The 19,750-nt window shown below is 37.8% G+C and overlaps 1 protein-coding gene across 2 annotated transcripts; it reads right to left on the minus strand.

Annotated features, from left to right (window-relative positions):
- Window positions 1-3,079: 3,079 nt before the first annotated feature.
- LOC149848139 (fimbrin-2-like) lies at window positions 3,080-19,136 on the minus strand. 2 transcript variants are annotated; one of them, XM_090020355.1, is made up of 15 exons: window positions 18,616-19,136; window positions 18,352-18,522; window positions 17,868-18,106; window positions 17,590-17,761; window positions 17,402-17,440; window positions 17,147-17,215; window positions 16,919-17,035; window positions 12,886-13,097; window positions 7,831-7,986; window positions 7,455-7,654; window positions 5,421-5,572; window positions 5,235-5,331; window positions 4,150-4,241; window positions 3,344-3,644; window positions 3,080-3,265 (listed from the first exon to the last, which is right to left on the minus strand). In XM_090020355.1, exons 1-14 carry the CDS (start codon window positions 18,700-18,702, stop codon window positions 3,360-3,362), a joined length of 2,088 nt encoding a protein of 695 aa, XP_089876481.1. In that variant the 5' UTR covers window positions 18,703-19,136; the 3' UTR covers window positions 3,080-3,265; window positions 3,344-3,359. The 2 variants fall into 2 exon arrangements, with proteins under 2 accessions (XP_089876481.1, XP_089876480.1); XM_090020354.1 differs by having other exon boundaries at window positions 3,080-3,644; window positions 18,616-18,807; window positions 19,073-19,115.
- Between the last annotated feature and the right edge of the window lie 614 nt (window positions 19,137-19,750).

Consider the following 19,750-nt stretch of genomic DNA (forward strand, 5'->3'; position numbering starts at 1 on the left):
TCCCCTATCCCTTTCCAAAAACAAAAAAGGAAAGAAAAATTGATCTCTCTCCCCTGCATTTGCATGAGCCGAACCCACTGCTGGCATTGCTCTGAACTTGCGTTCAAACTGAATCTATTGTTGGTGATCGTGCGTGTGGAACTCCTCTGCACGAAGGGCGATAGATATCGGACATTTTCACTTTGGAGATCAATTGATTGCACGAAGCGCACCGTGTTTGCTCAACCTACATTGCACAAAGGGGATAAAGGTCGAGATTTATTTGTCCCCGTCAAATCATCTTCCCCTTCACTTGGGCAAAGGAAATGGTTTTTTGAAGAGTACCTTGCAAAAGTTCTCATGATGCTAGAAAAGGTTTTTGCTATGTTGGGCAAAAGAGTTATATTATGAAGACTATCCAATTTTGGTCTCTTCTGCCTATTCAGCTTTTTTCTTTACGAAGAAACCTCCCACAAGATCAGAGACCTAGCCGTGCTGGCTCTGCCTGCTGTACTTACTTTTGCTGTTCAGTTAGGATCAAACTCTGTGGGCTTGCCCCCTTTCCCCGAGGAGTCTAAATGCTTTGCCTTAAGCAAATGAGTGATGCCCGTGAGATTTGAACCTAGACCGCCTGCCCAAACCGCTTTGGAGCTTTCTGCTTATTCAACTTTAAGAACAACTTTTGTCAAGATGCAGATTACCAAAAGATTTTGCAAATGTGGATAGATGATTGCATTTGTATAAAGACCTGCAATGCTCTATTTTGATTTCTTGTAGAACATATAACAATTATTAATTGTTTATTTTGTATGTTATGTTTCCTCTCAATATTTGTTTTGTGGATATCTATATTATGTGAATGCCATTTTATTTTTGTAAAAACAGATAGAATACCTGAAGATGAGAATCGCAAAACACTGCAGTGCATATTGTGAAAACTCAGGTACTAAATATGCTTCCAAATTGTTTGAGAATATAGTGGACCTGCATGGTTACATCGATCAAATTATTTTATGCAATTGTAAAACGTAAAGCAAATACCTTTCCTGTTCTTTTTTACCTAATAAGATGCTAAATATTTTGAGAGTTATTCACCACCATGTAAAAAGATATTATTCCAATCAAGAAAAAAAACAATTGGGAACCAATTGCATCTTGTGCATTAATTGGGAAGGAATACACAAGTTCAGTGGGCATCCAACGATTTGTCCTTAATGGTGCTTGAGCTCATTTGGACCAAATTGTGATGTTCTTTGGCAAGATGACCTGCGAAACTTGTGGTCCTTGGTCCTAACAAATACTCATTTAAAGGCAATACTTTGATTCAAGAAATTCATTGGATTTAGTCATATGTATTAATCGCATAGCAACGTTATCTAAAATGGAATTGTATTGGCCTCTTGTCAGCCTGCATTTTTATTTTTAATTTAAAAAATCCATTTTGTAAATAAGCTGATTCAAATAAATCCAATTTAATTAACACTAATTTGAGCATTTTTTTTTTAATTGATACAATCCAAAAACTAATTTTGACAACATTGACACAAGATGATCTACAACTATCACACTATGCATCTATGCTTATTGAATTGCCTTGATATTGGTCAAAGTCATCAGTCTACCGTAGAACACTAGTTTAATACAAATATAAACTTATTGCAGTTACATGTTTGTCCCACTGATTGAAAACACCAAAGGCATCCTCTCCCAACCCATTCTGTGCAATTCCGGTTACAACTTATCCCATGGCGTCAAGTTCCTCTCAAGCATTCTCTCAAACACTTGGGGCATGTACGGTTCGTTCTGACAGAGTCGCGCTCAGGAAACCTGAGAAAGCGATTCTAAAAGCCCTGAAATCTCATGTTCTGATTTCAGGCAGCCGTGATTTCTAATCAATCTGATTTGAAATCACGGCAACCCGTGAGATTTGCTGCCCCGGGATTTGGAATCAGAAAGATTTTACCCTTGGTGTGCATCATTCATGGCATGTCAAATTGCTACTTTCCTTAGGCCTGTCAAAGGAAATTGTTTCTCCATTGTCAAAAAGCACGATTAGAACAACCCCAAAACTATAAACGTCAGGTAGAATCGCCTCTCCTCTATCAGTGGCACGATTGCTGGCTGGTGGGTTTGGAACTGGCGAGAGAGAAGCTGCGTGCAAGCTATGACTCCCTTGCTGGTGGTGGATCTTGTGCTGAGCAGGTGAGGTCGCCCATCCTCTTTGCTGTGGTGGTGGTTCAAATATGAGGAACGAGGGATTGAGAGAGAGAGAGAGGCTTCAGCTTCTGTGAAAGCCCAAGGAAAGATCAGAAGAAGAAAAAGGAGAAAATGCTCTACTTAAAGAGAGAGAGAGAGAGAGAGAGAGAGAGAGAGAGGACGGGATGTTCCATTGGAATGGAATCTTAAATTTGCAATAGTTGAAATTTTGAAATTTGAAGTGAACGTTAACGCCCCCCCTTAGTCTCCGTCAACGCCATCTCAGTACTGGACGATGTGCGGCTGATATTGAAAATCACTATTGACTGATGATTTTCAATATCACCTGATCTCAACCGGAGTAAATACGACCTGTGAAAGCGACTCATCAGGCATGCCAAGCATGGTTTTGATAGATTATAAGGAGAGGAAGAAGCCAGTTTTGCAGACACTTGGAACTGACAGAAAAGGCGGGGATGATTTTTTCCTACACTTGGGGAGGTCATCTGCCGGGACACCTTTAGCCGCGCCAAAAGAAGAATTTAAGGCATCGCACCCTCATATTTGCATTACATGATCCATAAACATGCGTTTCCTTTCCGTGAAAATTCCTACATACTTCAGGCCCACTTTCCCCGCGCCGAAACAACTGTGTTTCTGCTGGCCCCACAGTCTCATTGAAACAAAGGAGTTTCTTTCTGCAAGGAAATAGCCTCCCATCTTCCGATGGGAGCCCCCACTTTCAGCGGAAGCAAAATTGGATGAGGGGTGATCGGATTTCGTTTTAGGTGGAAGCTCCATGCTTCGCTGTTCAGGACAGATCCTGTATAACAAAAGGGTTCTTTACCCTCAAATTCAAACATGTGGATGCAAATGCTAGTCCAGCGCATCGATCTGTGCGGAATTCCTTTCCAAACATTGCAAACAAACTGTTATTGAAGATTGACACCTCAGAATAGTATGGTTGATTGAATACAATAGAAAGACAAATGAAAGCTTCACAGATTGTACTCTTTTCAGCAGCTCCCAAGACAAAACTATTACTGCATTACAAGGATTTTCATCTACATGCATTCTGAATGTCAATGATCTGCTTGTGTACATGAACAAAGAATAAAGAAATGAAGAAGAAAGAAAAAAGAATATTAAATTTCTCATTTTGCTTTACCTTCTTGGTCTTGCTCCTACTGTTGCGGAGGCTCACTCCCTGTGTTGTCCCCGTTTCCAACTGGCAGAGAAGTTTCAGAGCTGGGCAAAGAGGCTTCAACAAGTTGCGACAATGTCTCAGAGGTAGTTTCATCAGTACAAGATGCTTCTGAGACGGTGTCATCAATGCTCAAGTTACCAACGCCATCCGAAATACCATCATTTTCATCATTTGAAGTGGCTGGAGGTGCCTCTTCAGAGGGTTGCTTCAAGCTCCAATACATGATGCTTGCAGTCAGTGTAAGAATCATCTTCTGATTTACCTGCCGGATCATAAGCAGAAATCATTACTCATCCAAGACCAGACCAATCTCAGGAGTTTCACAGTCCCAGAAAAATAAGATGTTTTCCTCACGTCTCCTCAGGTTTTCCACAAATCCAAGGGAAAATACGAAAAGGAATAAAAGAAAATTAACAGAAACATGTAGATGTTATCAAAATATTGTTTATATGAAAATAAAAGGAAAAGCACTGCTACGTTACGTTACATAGACATGGTCCAAGTAGTTTTGTTGGACAATGGACACTGGGATCTGGAATTGGATTGTCTTTGGACAATAGGGCCCAGCTAACCAATGAAATACCATGTGGCTGTTATATTAATAGTTGACACCAAGAGTATATTTGTAGAAAACATGCACTAGGTTAGTACAACTAATGCATTTCTACCATTATTTTAATAAAATCACTCTTTTTCCATCAGTATACCAGAGTTTCAAAATTCACAGAGTATATGAAAATATATATAAGGTGAGTCTGAGCACTTACATCCATTATGTCATCAGGCAACAAGAAAACGGAACATCCAAGCTTTCGTGCCACACTGATAATATATGTTGCATTCAGCCTTTTCTCCTCATCTGCATCACCATCATACGGGTGACATGACAGCATAAACAACAATACATGAAGAAGACAGGATTGGTTGCATGAAGTACCAAAAACATGCAGGCGCAACCAAGTTTTTGTAAGGTAGAAAGTCATATATTCCTATCCCTATAGAAGTGAGACAAATGTTGTATAGGTTTGATAATTTATGTACAGAGAGCAAAATTTATTTCGAACTGTAACAGGGGAGATACGTGAATTTCTGTCACAGTCATTTATAGTGAATACAATCTGGTAGGGGTCTGCCTAACCCCATCTTACCTTTCAAAAAAAATAAAAGTACCTAAAACATGCACCCAGGAGTTTTATGACATAAGAACAAACATTTAAATATCAACAATATGGAAAGAGCAATTCTCAAAAACTATGTCACATGGGTGCGGGTGCGGGGATTCGGCACTTCCAAAAAACCCGGGTGCGGGGGTGCGGCAGGGGCAAAAATGTAAAAAATAAATATATATATATATATATATATATATATATATATATAGTGTATATGTATGAATGTATGGTAGTTGTTAAGGTCCATGACATTTATGCCCAACTTACTTTTTACCATTTTTTTATCTTATATGGTTGTCCCCAAAGATGAAAGTGATGAGTTGTGGAGCCTGATTAATTGTTTTTGCAGTTGCAGGAAGGGGGGTCCGGGGGCTCCCCCCGGCGCGGTTCCCGCTTTCATAGGGCAAATTTTTTTTTTTAAATTCCACAGCCCATTTCATAGGGCAAAATTTAAAAAAAAAATCCAAAAAAAAATGGACAAAAATGACCCTGGGTGCTGTCAACGCACCCAGGGTCGGGTTGACCGCACCCGGTGCCGCACCCGCAACCGCGTCGAGTCGCGTCGACGCGGGTGCGGCACCCTGCTAGCCGAATCCCTGTGACATAGCTCAAAAATATTGCAGGTTCCGGATCATAACAATGAATAAAAAAGAATAGACCTAGTGACCTTCAAGAAAGCATACCTGTTTCGCCTTTAGTGACAAGGTTCCAGTTCACAACCCTTGACTCAACAGCACTGAGAAGTTCAAGGAAAAATATTCCATTTGAAAGATTTTTGTCCTGGGAAAAAGTATAAAAGTACTCAAATGACTGATTGGTGAACCGTGGACATTCTACATATCATTTATGATCTGCCAAAGATTTGTTACCTTGAAACTTTCCATTTGGGAGTTCCTTCCTGCACTCTTGACTTTGTTATTTGCCCAATTTAGAATATCAGCATCAGTCACCTCCTTTCCCAAGGATCTCAAGTTCTTCAGAAGCTGAAGAATATTATATCTCATCAACTGCCACAGATAAGCTGAAAGAAGACCGTGCGACACCATGTCATTACAAGACGGTTGATGATACAAAATATCTAAAAGAAAATATGAAGCTGTCCACCATGGTTAATTTCTTGTACAATTCCTAAAATATAACTTGATAAAATAAAGATCACTGGAATTACATCCAGAAGCATAACACCTCTGTGTGTGTGTGTGTATGTGTGTGTGAAATAAATCTAAGCTTTAAATCATCTATATGAAGTTTGGAAATGTCAACTTACAGAAATTAACAAACTACCCTTAAGGAACTGGCTCTTCTGAAACTTACATTGATAATTTAGGGGTAGACTAAATGTTTCTTTTTGTTTTTTGGAGTAGAAAGCAAAAGGCAAGCAAGATTTTCAAAAGTACCAAAAGGTAATTTAGCAATTTTAGTTTTGACAAAACTACAAGTAACTTTTATGACCTCAAAAAATAACATGTTATTGAAAAGTTCATCTTTGAAAGCAGCGTCCATGGCCCTTTCATGGATGTTAACAACTTAATCATAAATTTATACCCTTAACGTATTAAAAAAGACCATTAATTGACACCACCATGGCATTTTAGTAATTTTATCAAGAAAATATACTAAAAGAGAGTATGCACTTGTGAAAGTACAGCAAATAGATGTGTCAAATTTGTTAAAATGCTCATGATGGCAACAATTAATGCATCAAACCACCATATCATTTTAAATTCATTAGAGGCATAAAATTGTGGTGAACTTGTTATGGATCATATTAGTTTCTTAGTGTTATGTTTCATGTTTTCCAACTCAAACCTTATAAATATGATATATATATATATAGTGGAAAACAACTATTAGATTGGAAGTCCTTTATGTTTAAACAAGCCAAAAAATCTAAGAAAATCATCAAAATAAACAAGAACAAAATGAAATTCCCTTTAAAAATGAATTTCTGGGATAATATTACATATAACTATGACTAGATTTAGAAATTCTCATGAGATTTTGGAGTGCGGTGTAAATGTCCGATATATGCAGATGTCTTAAAAATATCTCGCGAGATTTTCGAGGGGTCTGTGTGTGCCCACACACTATTTACCAACTAAACCTTGTAAAATGATTTCAAGGACCAGAACTGCATGAATGATGTGGGTTAGTGAAAAATTAAAAGGCCATCCTTAAGCCAAAAGCATGTTTATCCAATTGTTTAACTTGTTGGCCTTTGAACTTTCTCAGCAACAGATGAAGTTTATAGTCTGGTCCCATTGCAGCTTCTTGTCTTGTTTCTCTAGTTTCTTGCACAGGAAAAAATTGACCGTAATTCAGCCAGCTCTCCACTTTCCAATATCAGTTTGAGTAAGAACATGTTTTCCTTTTTATGTGTGTACATGTGTGCATGCGCCCATGGACACCATGCACATAAGTATCTAGAAAGAGACCAGTCTTTACTAAATTCCCTCCTCGTCAGCTTTGTAGAAAAAGAATAAAATGAGAGACGAGTTAACACAGATTTAAATGTAATTCAACAATACAGAGATGGCTTTTCATTAAAGAACCAGCCCATGAGTTTTTCTTTCTAGTGGCATTTTGTTAGGGATTTGTTACGTGATAACTCGGGGTACATGCCATCAGTAACATATCCAACAACATTACGCAACAAAGTCTTAAGACTTCTAAAAATTCTAGGAACGTTATATATTAAACGGAATCTGTCATCACAAATTATAGATTTTAGTGGAATTGATATTAGCCAATGTCAATAAAAAAATGATAGCCCTGTTTCCATAGAGAAAAAAATAGTTCCATGATTTGTCATGAAATAACATAAATGCAAGTTGTTTAATGAGAATTCTTGAGAGGCTTAAAATTTCAAGTCAGAAAAATTGCAAAGGAAACAGAAATTTTACCAAGTATCAATTTCTTGTTTCCTTGGACAATATCATTTCCAGCAACATTGACAAGAGAGAACTTCAACTCCTTCCCAATTCCTACAACTTGGTTGCAGTTTTCCACTTTCCTGAATGGCATCTTAATTGGAGGTTTTGTTGCTTGTTTCCATTTAACTATTCCTGGAGATACTTTGTCAAGAACTTCCAAAAGAACCCATCTGGCCATATGATCATGCATTGAGTTAGTGAAGTAGATATCGCAGTGATCACTAAAATCCATCAATTATGATTTAATTGATAATCTGTACTTGATGGACTGAATTGAGACTCAGGTGAACTAGTCACCTAGGTGCTAGGGTTGCTAGCCTTAAGCAGCACAAAAAATGCAACTTACCCATTTCTGACATCCTCAAATACATTGTTGACATATGTATCAACACCAAGACTATTAATCCACAATCTGAATGCTCGCTCCTCTCTACAAGTTTGTACATCCTCACTCATCCTTTCAGCAAAAGATATTTTACTGCTGTCAACTGACAAACCGTTCCTACAAAAAAATAGATTCAAGATACAATTATCATCAATTCGTAATTAAACAGTCTCTAGAAAAAGAAAAACAAGCATAAGAACTCAGCAATATTTTCTCAGGGAAAGAAGTTTATGATAATGCTCTCTTCCTCAGAGAATGATATGAGATATTGGAGGTAAAAGGCTCAGCAAAGTTTCTAAATATTTACTAAAATAAAGATCACATCCATCAGAAGATCAGAATGAAATCATAAACAATAAAGCAACAAGCAAGATGATCACATAATAAAAGTTGCAGTTGTACTTCTTAGGAATGACAGATTGTTAGCACTACAAAACACCAATCTACATTCATACTGTAGAATATCATCCACAAAACTCTTGACCTTATGTATCACAAACGGGACATATTTCTTTATTAAGTGAAGCAGAGACTTGTAATGTGATAGTTTCTGAATATCTGTGACCAATTCACAAAGTAGTATTGCAGCTTGGGATGTCAATGTATCTGATGCTGACATTACACTGCTCCCTCAATATGTTCCAAGAGGGTGAATACAAGGCCTGTTAGAACCAGAATCTGGGTTTGTAATTTCAGGCTTGGATCTAGATTTTACCTACCTCCTGGGAGAGATGATTTACCCTATTACATTGAATATTGGTCCAAGACCCATATCCACCTGCTTGAATCCAAAAATGGATTTACAATGGTCCCAAGAGGTTAGAACTGAATTTTTGAGAGTGAATGCCTTTTCAATTCTTCTGATAATGTTGAACCAGAGTTACCGGAAGCGCCTAGGCAAAAGGGGAAGCGCGAAACGTCGCGCTTACGAAGGGTGAGGGAAGCGTCCCCCTTTTATGGGAAGCACGCTTCCCCCACGCTTCCCCCACGCTTCCCCCATTTTTTCATTTTTTCGCTTCCCCCTCGCTTCCGGTTCGCTTCCGAGACGGTTCAGAATTTTCTTCTAAGTGGTCCCCCGCTTCCTAAATTTTTGAAAGTGCCTCGCTTCCCGCTCCCGTATCGCTTCCCGCTCCCGCTTCCTCGACTAGTAACTCTGTGTTGAACCATAGTCACCTGTATCATTAAAGGTAATTTCTCGGCGAGGGTATTTCTCTAAGACATTTTCAAAAATTGATAAATCTTTGGAAAATCTCAGGAAAATCTTGGGAGTTTAAAAAATTAAAAAAAATATAAACAAAAAACCTAAGAAAATAATAAGTTTTGTATTATTTTTCTTTCAAAAATATAAAGAAACATGTTTTAAAGGTTTTAAAATATAAAAAAACCAAAAAATAGGAAATGAAAACTTTAAAAAAAAACTCAAAAATATTGCGATAATATCACAATATTTTTTATTTGCCGATATTTTGAAAATATCACACTATATTCCCGATATTATTGGCAAACTTGAAATTGCCAATAATATCACGATATATTCAAAATATCAGTGATATCGGTGACAATGTGTTGAACCATAGTCACCTGCTATGTCACATGGGTGCGGGTGCGGGTGCGGGGATTCGGCACTTCCAAAAAACCCGGGTGCGGGGGGTGCGGTAGGGGCAAAAATGTATATATATATATATATATATATATATATATATATATATATATATATATATATATATATATATATATATATATATATATATATATATCATGTATAGTGTATAGTGTATATGTATGAATGTATGGTAGGCTGGTAGCTGTTAAGGTCCATGACATTTATGCATGTTAGCACGTTCACCACAATTTAAGCCCCTAACAAATTTAAAAATTGATATGGTGATTAGGTGTATTAATTGTCACAATTATGGACATTTTAGTAATTTTTATTAGGAAAACATATTAATAATTGTGCATTTTGAATGCACAGCTAATAAGTGTAACTTATTTTTACACAAAATTGCAAAAATAGCTACTGGTGTCCATTAATGCATGGAACCACCAAGTCATTTTTAAACTTCAAGGGTGTATTTTATGGTCATTGTTTTTGCCCTTGCAGGAAGGGGGGTCCGGGGGCTCCCCCCGGCGCAGGTCCCGCAGCCCATTTCATAGGGCAAAAACAATTTTTTTTTAAAAAACCCGAAAAAAATGGACAAAAATGACCCTGGGCGGTCAACGCACCCAGGGTCGGGTTGACCGCACCCGGTGCCGCACCCGCATCGAGTCGCGTCGATGCGGGTGCGGCACCCTGCTAGCCGAATCCCTGTGACATAGGTCACCTGCATCGTTAAAGGTAATTTATCAGAGAGTTTTTCAAAAGTTGATAAATCTCTGGAAAATCTCGGGAGTTTAAAAATTGAAAAAAATATAAATAACAACAAAAACCTAAGAAAATAATAAGTTTTGTACTATTTTTCTTTCAAAATATAAAGAAACATGTTTTAAAGGTTTTAAAATATAAAAGAAACAAAAAACAGGAAATGAAAACTTAAAAAAACTAAAAAATATCATGATATTATCGTGATGTTTTTATTTGCCAATATTTTGAAAATATCGTGATATATTCCCAATATCATCGGCAAGCTTGAAATTGCCGATAATATTGCAATATATTCAAAATATCGGCGATATCGGTGACAGTGTGTTGAACTTATTCCATTGGACTCCTGGAAACAGTTGTAACTCACAAAACACAAGACTAGATAAATAGAAGATGACTGATTTGGATGTTTAGCACTGCACCCTTTTTCTTTTCTTATTCTGTCTTTTGTCTCTTCTACAGTAGGCAGAAACAGTGGATCTACCTGGTTCAGTACCCTTGGCCTTGGGAAACGAACCAGCTTAGTATCAAATACAAGGTTACTTTTGGTTCAATGTTGAATCTTTGGCATTTGTCCATGGCTATTATGTTGGACTCTGGATCACCTCTATCATTGTTTTATAACTTCAGATACTATGGAGCAACTCTTAAAGACTCGTTATATCGAGAGGCTATAATATGACTACCTAAATCTAGATGTTAGCTATATGGGCCGTTAAATGTAATTTTACCTAGGTGGTTTTGGATCTACTACACATCTATAAGCTCTGTGATATCAATATCAAAGTATAAGTAACATTACAAGATTTAATGCAAACAAATAAAACTAATTATTCAAATTTCTTGTAACCATCACTTTTTCTTGGTCAGACATGTGTCAGGCTTCATGGCTTCTGACCCAATGGACCAAGCTAACCTTTCACATGTGCATTCTCTATATGTACATACTTGTGGAAATATTGCTTTGCTTTGGCCTTTTGAAGGCCCTTTGCACTGGGACCAATCAACCAAGTGATGGCATGGCCTCCCTATTGAGGCCAACTGCCTGCATGTGCTGCTGTATATAATGCAGATCAACTATGTGAGTGTAGCTCCTACCTACCATGCATGATGTCTTCTTTGGCAGAACGATCACAGAGGGTCACCCCTAATAGTTAGTAGTTGGATAAAGAGGACACTCCTAGTGTCTCCAACCAAAACTCGAGAAGCAATTCTCAACAAATTCTTCTGCTGAGTAGACCTTACTTGGCTGGGACTGCCTAGCTTTCTACCATTACTAGGATTCTTTCCTAGCTTCTAATAATGACCTACACATTGATATCTGGAGAGTGCTACACATGATAGAGATCAACATTCCACTTGCACAGCTTGCTGCATTAGTGACCATGGTCATCTTAGAAGTGTTCTAGGTGAGACCCTCGTATTTCTAAGAAGAACCCTAAGATCTTTTGAGGAACTGATACCACCTTGGATGCTGTCTCCACACATCCAACAGCAAGTTTTGCAGCATTTTCCACCTACCATGTGCTTACTTTAGAGTAAGCCACATATGGCATATCTAGGGAGGTCAATATTATGCCAATAAAGAGAAAGACATGAAAGGCAAAGACCTGCTTTGAGCATAAAGAGAAAGACATGAAAGGCAAGGACCTGCTGTCTTTCCTTCCCAAAGCAAGGCTGCTTCAATCTTTCTGTCTAACAAGCACTTTTCAAGAAGATCAGCTGAGCTATGTCTGTCTCAAATAAAGTTACAAGGTTCTCAAGCATCATGAGCTGCATCAATCACCATCATGGATAACAGGTTTCATTCAATCATTTCTCGATTTTTTATAACATTTGAGAACAAAAAAGAGACTCAAAAAGAAAGAGTAAAGGAAAAATATGCATGCATGTCATGCATATACGAGTGTGTGCACACAAGGATGCACACATGTATGGGGATTGTGGGAATGTGTGCAAATAATTTTATATAGTTCATGCCATAATAAAACCTGAACATCCTAATTTCCAGCAATTCCCAAAAACAAAATTCTCTACACTAATTGGCAACAAAGCCACTGAAGGTAAAGGTACTTGCAAACCACTGCCAGTAGTAGCAACAAATGGTCATTGGTCAAATTAATAATCTAAAATATAGTTGCAAAAGAAAACACTATACAAGGTAACACATAGCATGGTTTGGAAAACTAGTTTATCAGTATCATCTCCTCTGGGCTTGACTTGAGAGACACACAAGTCAATAAGATGACTCCGCCACACACACACACAGTAACCAATCAGGTATGAGGTGAAGTGTTTCAAAGCTTCATGTTCATAAATGCAATGCATGTTTTTTTTCTGGATTAGCAAAATCACAGTATCAAAGATTATCGGATATTTTGTGTTAGGAAGTAAGTACACATATGTGTGCATGCGTGTGTGTACACCAACAAAATCCAACAGGATTACGTTGGGTTGACCCAATAAATGAATGATCTGGTTAAAACTGGGAAAAGTCACTAGTTGTCACAATGGTTTTTAACCATTGACATATAGTATCTCAAAGAATAAGAAAACATCATTGCATGTGTGACAATTTATTATTCCCAACTACTTATAATGGATTTTTCCCAACTACTTTTAATGGGTGTTGCCAAAATAAGCATTCTCACCTATGATGAAATATATGGGCAACAAAAGCAAGATTAAGATTTGGTGAGCCTTCAACAATGTCCTTAGGAGTTAAATATCTCTTGCAATCCATTCTCTCTGCATGTTCAAGTATCATTTTTGCTCTTTCAGCAGGATCTTTTGCACTCAATGTGGCTGGGTTACAGTGTTCTGGTGCAAGGACATTTAGAAGAAAGGCATAAGCCTCCCCATCCTGCAAGTGAATGACATGATTGTATAAACTTATATGAGAAGAATTCACAAAGCAGAATGTAGGAACAAAATAAGAGAGATTAATATAATTGCATTACAATCAAATAAAACTGCTACTTAGCAGGTTCCACTTGTGGATGGAACTCAGGTTGAAGAATACATAAATGAAGCAACTTAAAATATGTTTTTTCTTTTTTTTTTGTTGGGGGGTGGTGGGGATTGCAGGGAGAGTGGAACCAAAATTTGAGATATGATTGATATAACAGTCAATATCTGCATCTTAATTTTGGTTGAATTGAAAAGATCAATATATTGGACACCTATCAGTAAGAGGCACAGAAGAAACAGTTAATAACAATGACCTGTAGATTTTCACAACAAAAAACTGTTACTCAACAAGAAAAAGGGCAGACAAAAAGCTCGTATGTTTTCTGTGATATAAGAACCGCCTCAACTTATCAAGGTTGCTAACTGAAAATAGATTAATATCAGCATCCATGGGATTCTGACTGGAGTGACATCACAACAGAAACAAGATATTGTATCATCTTATGGACAAGGAATAGTTCTTCCTAGAAGGAGCAATTAGATTTCCGAAGTCCATGGGTGCTAAAAAGAAATGCAGGGATGCCAGTTTGCCTTTTCAGCTCAATCACTATTTTATATTACTCTCAAGAACTACAGATGCTAAATATGTAGCATCTCTCATGAAAAACCCTGTAGATATTTCCTGTATGTTTTTCTTTATCATGTGGAGAAGTCTAATAGATTTGAGAGGTTGGTTTTCAACAGCAGATAAGAGGCCTATCTATGACATCATATGGACAGCTGATATGAGAATGCCAACTAACATTCTTCACATTTGTTTGTTATTCGTCCAATAAATCTACCACGACTATGCCCTACTAAAGTTGTGCATATCACACAAACACACTCTTATATACAACAACAAAAACAACTACGCCTTCATCCCAAAACAATTGGGGTCGGCGATATGAACCAAAAAAGAAAATCATTTTGAGTCTTCCACATGAATCCTTCTCCTCCAATCATTTCTATCCAATGCCATGTCCTCAGTGAGGTTCAAAGCATTCATATCCTTTCCTATCATCTCCATCCAAGTCTTCCTAGGCCTACCCCGACCTCTTTTAACTAATATATTTTGCCATTTCTCCATCCTTCTAACTGGAGCATCATTAGGCCTTCACCGAATATGTCCAAACCACCGTAAATGATTCTCTCTCATCTTATTTTCAATGGATGCAACGCCTACCTTCTTAAGTATCTCCTCGTTCTGAATCTTATCTTTTATTGTATTCCACATATCCATCTAAGCATACGCATCTCAGCTACACTCATTTTTTTAATATGATGTCTCTTGGCAGCCCAACATTTTGTACCATATAGTAAAGTGGGCCTAATAGTCGTCCTATAAAACTTTTCCTTCAACCGCAATGGCATTCTACGATCGCACAACACTCCAGTTGCACTTTTTCATTTCATTCACTCAACCTTTATCCTATGATTTACATCTCCATCAATTTCTCCATACTTTTGAATGATAGATCCCAAATATTTGAAACAATCATCCACCGGTATTTCTTGCTCACCAAGCTTCACTACACTCCCATCACTACTTCGTTGCTCACTAAACCGACATTCCATATATTTTGTCTTACTCTTACTCAACTTAAAACATCTTGCTTTCAATGTTTGTCTCCATAATTCTAATTTAGCATTAACCCCAGCTCTAGACTCATCAATCAAAACAATATCATCAGCAAACAACATACACCACGACACATTTTCTTGAATTGATCTCGTAAGCTCATCCATCACTATAGCAAATAGAAAAAGGCTTAAAACAGATCCTTGATGTAACCCAACCGTTATAGGAAAATTGGTTGTCACCCCTCCACAAGTGCGGACATTGGTTACTACTCCTTCGTACATATCTTTAATTATACTAATGTACTTGAGAGAAACACCTTTCTTCATCATTGTCCACCAGAGAACATCCCTAGGTACTCTATAGTATGCCTTTTCCAAATCAATAAAAACCATATGCAAATCTTTGTTCCTCTCTCTATATCTCTCAATAAGTTGTCTAAGAAGATGTATAGCTTCCATAGTTGATCTTTCAGGCATAAAACCAAATTGATTCTCCGATATCATGACAACCTATACTCAATCACCCTCTCCCAAAGTTTCATAGTATGACTCATGAGTTTTATACCACGATAGTTTGTGCAATCTTGCATATCACCCTTATTCTTATATAGAGGCATCAAAGTACTCTTCATCCACTCATTAGGTATCTTATTTGTCCGCCAAATCTTGTTAAAAAGATTTGTCAACCATTCTAAACATTTCTCTCCCAAGCATTTCCAAGCCTTGATAGGTATACCATCTGGGCCAATTGCCCTTCTTGATTTCATTTTCTTCAAAGCCAAAAGGAAAAAAAACTCTTATATATAATATAAAAATAACTTATTTGGCTCATTACTTAGCCTAGTCTTCACAATTAGTGTGTCTATTAAGTAGGTTGACCAGTACACTGCAATTCCAGGTCAACTGAGATAAGTTAGTTAACCAACACACTGGATTCTTAAACATCGAGAGCAACATAGAATTCTCTTTCCTTCTCTTCTGGGAGTAAGATGCCATACAACTTGAATGGCTCTTTCAAAACTAATATTTTATAAATGCTCACAAATGTCTGAACTGAAGAAGTGAAGGTTAAAAGTGAAACCAGAATATGAAAGCATCTTAAAAGTGAATTCAGAATATGAAAGCTTCTTAAAAGTGAAATCAGAATATGAAAGCTTCAATTAAACACTAAAGGATAATATCCTAGTATTGAATAACTTTATTTTAATGGGGATGTATTGGATTTGAACACATTTAAGAAATCAAATTCTAACCATGTGGTCAGCATGTTCAACTGACTCCGAATAATCCAAATAGCAGTTCACAGCATCCACCTTGGTCATATAACCACACCCAACTTCCAAAGCATATTTATCAGATGATAAGAAAAACATGCTCTATTTCAGGAAAATATAGAGTTAGGATTAAGTATTATTAGTTCCCTAAGTTTCACTTAAACACAAACTTTTGCTGCATGGTTTGGTATATACTTGAGTATTTTGTATCAAACAAGGCAAGTGAACACTAAAGAAATTTAACCTTCAGGTAATTTAATTTCTATCAGGATGAAAATATGAAATGATCATGAAGAAACACAGCTAATATACAAGTATCCATCAGAAGCTGTCACATGGATACAGATGCGGGAATGGGATATGATGCGGCTACGCTTGGTACGATATGATAATTTTCAAAAAATTAGGAGAAAGGGACACAACCATGTCCACACACACACAGATGTAAAAAGGCACTCTTAAGTCACTAGTCACTATAGCTAGGAACATCAAACAATGAAACTAGGTTGAAATTGAAATATGATGTAATTGATGACAAATTTTAAAAGAAAAAGAACTCAAGTGAATACAAAACAAGTAGGATCACAAAAAGAAATAGATAAAGTTTACGACACAATGTTGACTGTGTTTGAAACTGACTGTGTCCATAAAGTGTTGTGTCGTGTCGACATGGGATACGCATGCCAATTGAGGCATTCATGTGACATGGATCAAAAGCACAAATGGTAGAAGGTACCCATACAACAATAGAAAATAAAACTTTAAATTAGAAAAATCATACCAAGTTGTAAATATATATATATATATATATATATATTGCTTGCATGTGTGTACTCACAAGAAACTGTTGGCCATTTCCATTATAAGTTGATCATACCTTCACATCAGAAGAAAAGTTTGTTATATTCTTTTTGTAGCCAGCTTTTTTGAGATGGAAGTTCATCCATCGCAGTAATATTTTCTCTGGAGGTAAACTCATCAGTTCCTCTACATCCTGTCAAACCACATATAAATCACACAGATACCATATAAGTCTACTTCAATTGTACAAGCATAAGAAATCTTGAAAACATGAAACAATTCTACCTGATTCAGTTATTCTTACCTTGCTATCATCTACCAATTCCACTAGCTGAGGTGTCTTCTTTAGGTTCAGATCTGCCAACAATTGTATCTGGGAATAGACATTCATTTAGAAACCAATGAAGCAGAGTTAGACATCATATTCCCCTTTAACGTGAGATGCACTTCTAGATCTAACAACGTCAAATTGAAACCTTTTCCAGAGTGCAGTATTGTTTCAAAACATTCCCAATCTTTAAGTGCAAACATCAAAGAATAAAAGAGCTGGGGAAGATACCTTTATAATTTGTGATATCAACCCAAGGACTAAATGGGGCTGCACAAAGAAAAACAAGACATAGTTTTATAGAACATTTCAACACCACATTGGGCTCAACCAAAAACAAAAGGTTAATGGCAACAAAAGAATTCATCGAACAAGGCATGACATTATACAAATGGACATTGAAGTCTTAGTTGCCCTACCCTTCCCTCAACCAAATCTTGTGTTCCGATGTTCACGACAGTGCAGCCAATAGCCTTTGCAGAGTTGAGGCAAAGTGTATGGTTCTCATTCCTTTCCCAGGGATTAAGTATTCTTTTGGTGTTAATTGCTCGTTCATCAATGGTCCCAGGCACGGCAACATTGATCAATTTACTGCGTCAAAATCATAAATTCAGCAAGCAGTACAACATTCACACATTCGAAACAGACACAGAAGCGACATCGCAAACAGATTGCAAAAATCCTCATATGGATATACCAGAGAAGAACCCCATCTTTAGCAAGCTCGAAAAGACCATTGGTGGCAGGATCAAGGGGCAGGTATTTCTTCAAAAATGTATCTTCACCAAGGTAGCTATTAATGTGAGCAACATACGATGCCTTCTCCGATTCACTAATGGTATGCAACAGCGTGGTGGTCGCGTTCTTGAGAAACGCAGATGCGTGCTTCGCACTGCCCACTTTCTCATGAACGCGAGATTGCAAATTCAAATAAACCTGGCATGTTTGCATGGCAGAATTCAAAAAAAAAAAAAACTTCTTGGTTAAAAACAATCAAACGTAATTCCACCCATCGTCAATAATCAACCAAAAACTCCGTATAAATAAAAATCGGATCATAATTCTCACAATCCCATCAAATCCCAACAAAAATCCAAACATGCAAGCATAATTCGAACTCGAAATCAATCAATAAACAAAACCAAAATAATCAGTTTCAAAGAACGTGATCAACGACGAACCCGAAGAAACGCTTCGAAATCGATCTCATCCTCCGTGTTGGGATAAGTTTCCGCCACGAAACCCGCGATCTCTTCCACGCTAGAAATCTCTCCGAAGCGCTTGAGCTTCGCCATGCCGGCCGGCAAATCGGCGACGGTGACATGTCCCGATTCCTTCCTCATAGAAAGGAACTACACCCAAAACAACCAGATTAACCACGATCCGCCAAATAATTAAGAAACACTAGACAGTTCGGTTCGATTCAATCAACGAAAAGAACTTACGCTGGATTTCAGTGCCCGAAGCTCGACCTGAGTGAATTGGCTATGAAGCCATTGATCGGAAACGAGGACGCCGACGTACCCGGACATGCTTGCCCCCGCCGGGGGATCACCACCAACGGCGACAAACAAACAAAGGAAGGTCCCAAGACGGTGAAGAGAAGCAAAGCGACGGCCCCTTCTACCTCAAAACTCCTCCACAAAAACAAAACGAATTGGTTGGACAGAGAGACCCAAAACAAGCAAGCATGACGGGATGGGTCTCACGTCACGTGAATAAAATGTCACTGAAAACGCAAAATGGGTCCTCTCAACCCAAAATGGGATGCAGAAAAGGAGAAACAAACCGTCCCCCCTCTGTCTCTCCCTCGTAATTCTTTCTTTCTTTCTTTCTTTTTTGTTCCCTCTCGCTCTTTCTTTATGGAGAAAGAAAAAGGAAAAAGGCGAGGGTGGCACTCACCAAGTTGGGAACCGATCGTTGAGAATTTCAAGCCTCTCTGTCTCTCCCTCTCTCTGGTTTCTTAGAGAGAGAGAGAGAAAGAGATCGTTGGTTGTGTGAGCGTGAGCGATAGCTGTGGGGGCCGCCCCGTCCCTCCGTTGCACGGGCGTTAGCCCGAATTCTCGGGGCTTTCTATCTGGGATTGATGTGCGCACCCTACGCAAAGCATGGCCAATTTTCTCAACTGTTAGAGGGTCGGGTTAGACCCGCATTAGACCCATTTCTTTACAATGGTAAGACTAGTGATGCCAACGGTTAGGATTTGAGATTAGAAAATACATTCAAGAGTCGGATCGGATCTGAAACAGTCAAAATTCTTTATATTGTTGTACAGGCTGACGAAGTATAAGTATTCTTGAAACAATTCTTTATATTTTTATAAATAATATAATATAGGACTAACTATGAATGTAACCCCATTCTATAGGTAAAGTGGTGCCCCAATAACGACATGAAGCAGGATGAAGAAAATCAAAATATGATTGTACAAGAGAAGGATATTGTGACGAGGGATATTTGGCTGCACAACATAAATGAAGTTGAACACTAAATAATCAGCCTAGCGGTTCAATAGTTTATGTTTATTCAGCAACCACCATGTCGCCCTCATGTAACTAGAAGAATCATCTTGATGACAAT

This window comes from Nuphar pumila, chromosome 1 (assembly GCF_984573655.1).
Source record: "Nuphar pumila chromosome 1, dmNupPumi1.hap1.1, whole genome shotgun sequence".
In the NCBI taxonomy this organism is placed as follows: domain Eukaryota; kingdom Viridiplantae; phylum Streptophyta; class Magnoliopsida; order Nymphaeales; family Nymphaeaceae; genus Nuphar; species Nuphar pumila.